The 5343-nt window shown below is 35.2% G+C and overlaps 1 protein-coding gene across 10 annotated transcripts in view; it reads left to right on the top strand.

The window, feature by feature from the left end:
• Nucleotides 1-1411, top strand: part of SCN3A (sodium voltage-gated channel alpha subunit 3) — an 81490-nt gene extending 80079 nt beyond the window's left edge. For 8 of the 10 annotated variants that reach the window (XM_042948997.1, XM_042948993.1, XM_042949000.1 and 5 more), the window contains exon 26: nucleotides 162-1411. In XM_042948997.1, the coding sequence (XP_042804931.1) occupies nucleotides 162-1357 (1196 nt within the window). In that variant the 3' untranslated portion in view covers nucleotides 1358-1411. The remainder of the gene's footprint in view (nucleotides 1-161) is intronic. The other 2 variants (XM_042949001.1, XM_042948998.1) reach the window with 1 other exon arrangement.
• The last annotated feature ends 3932 nt before the right edge of the window (nucleotides 1412-5343 follow it).

Below are 5343 nucleotides of genomic sequence, written 5' to 3'. Positions count from 1 at the left end.
ATAAAATTCTGTAATCCTTAATTGCTAACATTAGGGAGTGGGCCCAAATATTTAGTAAAAGTTTATACACAATCTTGCTGTTTTCCCACCCCTTGCAAAGATAAAGCATTCATATAAGCATAAGATATTCACTGTTTAGCTCATTTGTGTATTTTCCACAGGTATGTTTCTGGCTGAGCTGATAGAAAAATACTTTGTGTCCCCTACCTTGTTCCGAGTGATCCGTCTCGCCAGGATTGGTCGAATCTTGCGTCTGATCAAAGGGGCGAAGGGGATCCGCACGCTGCTCTTTGCTCTGATGATGTCCCTTCCCGCCTTGTTTAACATCGGCCTCCTGCTCTTTCTGGTCATGTTCATCTACGCCATCTTTGGAATGTCCAATTTTGCCTATGTTAAAAAGGAAGCTGGAATTGATGACATGTTCAACTTTGAGACCTTCGGCAACAGCATGATCTGCCTGTTCCAAATTACCACCTCTGCTGGCTGGGATGGATTGCTAGCACCTATTCTTAATAGTGCACCACCTGACTGTGATCCTGACACAATTCATCCTGGAAGCTCTGTTAAGGGAGACTGTGGGAACCCATCTGTGGGGATTTTCTTTTTTGTCAGTTACATCATCATATCGTTTCTAGTTGTGGTGAACATGTACATCGCTGTCATCCTGGAGAACTTCAGTGTCGCTACTGAGGAAAGTGCAGAGCCCCTGAGTGAGGATGACTTTGAGATGTTCTATGAGGTTTGGGAGAAGTTCGATCCTGATGCCACCCAGTTTATAGAGTTCTCCAAGCTCTCTGATTTTGCAGCTGCCCTAGATCCTCCTCTCCTCATAGCAAAACCAAACAAAGTCCAGCTCATTGCCATGGACCTGCCCATGGTCAGTGGTGACCGGATCCATTGTCTTGACATCTTATTTGCCTTCACAAAGCGTGTTTTGGGTGAGAGTGGAGAGATGGATGCCCTTCGAATACAGATGGAGGACCGGTTCATGGCATCGAACCCCTCCAAAGTCTCCTACGAACCTATCACAACCACTCTGAAACGCAAGCAAGAGGAGGTGTCTGCTGCTATCATTCAGCGTAACTTCAGATGTTATCTTTTAAGGCAAAGGTTAAAAAAAGTATCAAGTGAATATAACAAAGAGGCAATTAAAGGAAGGATTGACCTACCTATAAAAGAAGACATGATTATTGACAAATTAAATGGAAACTCCACCCCCGAAAAAACAGATGGAAGCTCCTCTACCACATCTCCTCCTTCCTATGACAGCGTAACAAAGCCAGACAAAGAAAAGTTTGAGAAAGACAAACCAGAAAAAGAAAGCAAAGGGAAAGAGGTCAGGGAAACTCAAAAGTAAAAAAGAAACAAAGAAGTATCATTGTGATCAATTGTTTACAGCCTACGATGGTAAAGCCTAAGTGTCAACTGGACTCCCAGAGGAGGTCTATGCCAAACTGACTGTTTTAACAAATACTCATGGTCAGTGCCTATAACAAGACAGTGACCTCACCATCACTACAACTCTGTGAGTCAGGGTATCAACAAGATTGACAAGAGGTTGCTGTTTTCATTACCAGCTGACACTGCTGAAGAGAAACTCAATGGCTACCTAGACTGTAGGGATAATTGTGCAAAGTGATCATTGTAACTACACCAAACACCTTTAGTACAGTACTTGCATCCACTCTATTTTTAACTTCCATATCTGCCATATTTTTACAAAATTGGTTCTGGTGGATCTCCTTGCTCCCTAATTCATAGTTTATTCATAATACTATGTCACTATTTTTGTAAATGCAGTTTAAGTTGAGAAAAAAGTATATAAGAGCCCTGTGTTCCTCCTCCATAAATCTCTTAAACAATGAGCAAAAGTGTTTTGAGAGAAAAAATTCTTGCTTAAAACCAGAAAAAAAAATATTCTAATGTCAGTAAGTTCAGGTACTTCCATTTTCTAGAAGACTTTAATTTTGAAAGTGTTTTAGTCTGTTACATTTATTTACATCTGAACAGTTATGTGCCTGTAAAGTCTCCTCTAATTTTTAAAGGATTATTTTTATGCAACAATTGTTTCAGCAAGTGCAAATTTTATTCTAAGTTCCAGAGCTCTATATTTAATTTGGTTAAATGCGTTCCAAAAACAAAACAACAAAAATCTAGAAAAGTGTATCTAAAGTGTCACTTTAGAATAGTTGTCCCACTTTCTGCTGCAGTATTGCTTTGCCATCTTCTACTCTCAGCAAAGCTGATATTTTATGTCAATTCAACACCCCCTGTTATGTAAATAGTTATTTTATCCTGTGGTGCATGTTTGGGTAGAAATATATATGTATATGTATATACAGTGTATATATATACATATAGATACACATATCCAGATCAACGACTTCTGTTAAGTCAAATATGTACCACAGTGTATATGTCTTTTGCAATCTTCCAACAGGGATGTATCCTGTACCATTCATTAAACATAAATAGTTTGAAGACTATCACTAATGCATGTTAATATTGCCTATGCTGCTCTATTCTACCCAATTCATTCTTCACAAGCCTTGGTTAGCAGTCACATGTTGGTAGAGTGAATTCAAACAGCTCTATCTAGTACGTCAAGCAGAATAGCTTGCAGTTATTTAAAAGTACCTTTACTTTTGCATTTTTAATTCAACTTGAGTGTCATATGGTGTCTCTCTATATTTCAAGGAAACACACTGCGTACTGCCTATTGTCAAAACCTTGTGAACTTTTGCTAAAAATATGTCTAAAACTTGTTTAAATATAAATAATGTAAAAATATAATCAATTTTATTTGTTGCATTTTGTACATAAGAAAATTATTTTCAGGTTGATGACATGGCGATTTATTTTACTTTATGCTTTTGCTTTTTATTTTTAATCACAACTCCAAACTTTTGAATCCATAAGACTTTTCAATGGATAATTTCCTAAAATAAAAGTTAGACAATGGGTTTTGTGGATTTCTTTGTTATAATATATTTTCTACCATTCCAATAGGAGAGACATTGTCAAAAATTCAAACATGGATCATTTTTTACCAACTATGGTTGCCTCAATATTACCCGTTATTCATGGAAGGTTTTTTTTTTTTACTCAAACTTTTGTAGTATTTGCTTATGCAGACTAGTCTTATTTTTTTAATTCTTGCTACACTATAGCTATTAGAGAAATAACACAGGCTCTGTCCTTTTTAGCCATGAACAAAGTGGCAAAGTTGTGCACTTACCTAATATGATATAAATTTTTGTTTTTTGCACAAACCAAAAGTTTAATGTTAACCTTTTACAAAACTATTTACTTGTAGTGTACTGATGAACTGCATGCAGGGAATTGCTATTACTAAAAAGAATGGTGAGCTACATTATTATTGAGCCAAAAGAATAAATATTTCATTTTTTTATATTTAATATCTTGGCCTCTGTTTTTTTTTTATTGATGGAAGTTTAAAATATATATAATTAATGAAACCTGTAGTTGATCTGACATTTGTATACATAAAAGTTCACATGGATTTTACAACAACCTAATGTATGGTCTACCAAACAGTACTACAGAATAAAAGCTATGAAAAGCAGTTTTTGTGAACTTTTTTGTGTGCAAAAGGATCAAATCCACATGTTCCAACTTATGGTTTCTATAACAATAATAGTCATCATCGACAATGGTTGTCAATTCCAAGTCCTTGCCTTGGCTCAGTTCTTCTCAGTGTTCCCTATACCATCTCCAAACTTCTTGGTAGCTAACAAAGGTTACATACATTGTTATTTAAATGTGTCTTACGAATTCCTATTTATAAATGTAGTATTAATTATAGCATCAATGATTGATAATTTATGTTAACTATTTTTTTCAGGGCCCTTGGACTTATGTCATGTCAAGACCAAATGTTTAGTCTCAGTGGAAAATCCCAGTTGTAAGGCATATTTATTTGAAGATGAAGTGAATTTAAATATGCATTTCATAATTTCCTCAACACAAATGATATAAGCTGACTTCATTGGAATTCATGGGCTCCTTTCTGCTAAAGTCAATTTTCAGAGCTCGCCAATACCAGAGAGAAGTCAAGTATTACTTTCCAAAACCCATAGCCTTTTTATGCATCCCATCATATAATCTTAACCAAGTATTCTATTAATTGATATGCATTGCATCTAAATGATCATCTTCCAAAATAGTCACAAGTGCCTTCAGTTGAAACAAACAAACAAACAAACAAACACTTTAAAAAATATACCTCTCTAGCTAAAGGATATTCTGAAAATACCGTTCAGAATATAGAGCTGTTAATGTAAGTTGATAGATTTTTTTAAAATAACTAATTCCACAAGAAAAATCCTTCTGTTCTGTTATTGAACTTCATGACAGAATTCTGTTTAAAATAACACATTAGAAATAATCCACTTAGACACAGATATTAAACTATGAAATTAAAGAAACTTAAACTCACCAATGGCTGCCCTTTAGTAAGGGAAGAACAGTTGCATGCAGGAAAAAAAATGGGTATTCCAGTTTAAAAATATTACAAGGAAAAGATAATGGCTATGTAAATTAGGTATTTACAAGTTTTCAAATAACTAGAATAACATGAAAAATAACATGAAAATCATTTTTGTGCATTTCAAACCACTCAGTAGTAATCATAAACAACGTTCTTGCTGACCATTTTTGCAGAAATGGAAAATACCAAAAAGACCTGACCACGTGTTCTAACACTTGTCTTTTAGTATCAGTTCTGGTACCAAATGAGCAATGCAATTCAGGCAGATCAAATTCTGGCCCCTCAGATTCCTCCTCTGTTGAATGGGGCTGTTGTCTCTCATAGTAGGTTTCTAATTTTAAAATTCTATGTTCAAAATCAAATTGTCTAGTCAAACTGAGTAATTTTTTTCTATATGGGTAATAATGAGAAAAAATGAATTGCTAATAAACCTTTAAAAGATTACATAACCTTTAATAGAAACACATTTGGCTTTCACTTAAGCCCCATTAAGCAAAAAGTTTTCTTGTCTTCAAAGATTTTATACCACAAAGTGAAGGATTCTTTAAATAACTGAGAGGATGGCTATTATTTCCTTTTTACAGTGTTATAGTGTTTTTTTTTTTTAAGTTTATTTATTTTGAGAGAGAGCACAAGCGGGGGTAGGGACAGAATGAGAGGAAGATAATCCCAAGCAGGCTCTGTGCTGTCAGCATGGAGCTGACAAGGGGCTTGATCTCATGAACCATGAGATAATGACCTGAGCCGAAATCAAGAGTCAAAAGCTTAACCAACTGAGCCACTCAGGCACCCCAGTGTTATAGATTTCTAAAAGACAACACCTGATATATAAC

The sequence above is a fragment of the Panthera leo genome, chromosome C1 (genome assembly GCF_018350215.1).
Source record: "Panthera leo isolate Ple1 chromosome C1, P.leo_Ple1_pat1.1, whole genome shotgun sequence".
NCBI classification, from domain to species: Eukaryota; Metazoa; Chordata; class Mammalia; order Carnivora; family Felidae; genus Panthera; species Panthera leo.
The sequence above is the reverse complement of the archived record's forward strand: the minus strand, read 5'-3'. Positions and strand labels throughout refer to the sequence as shown.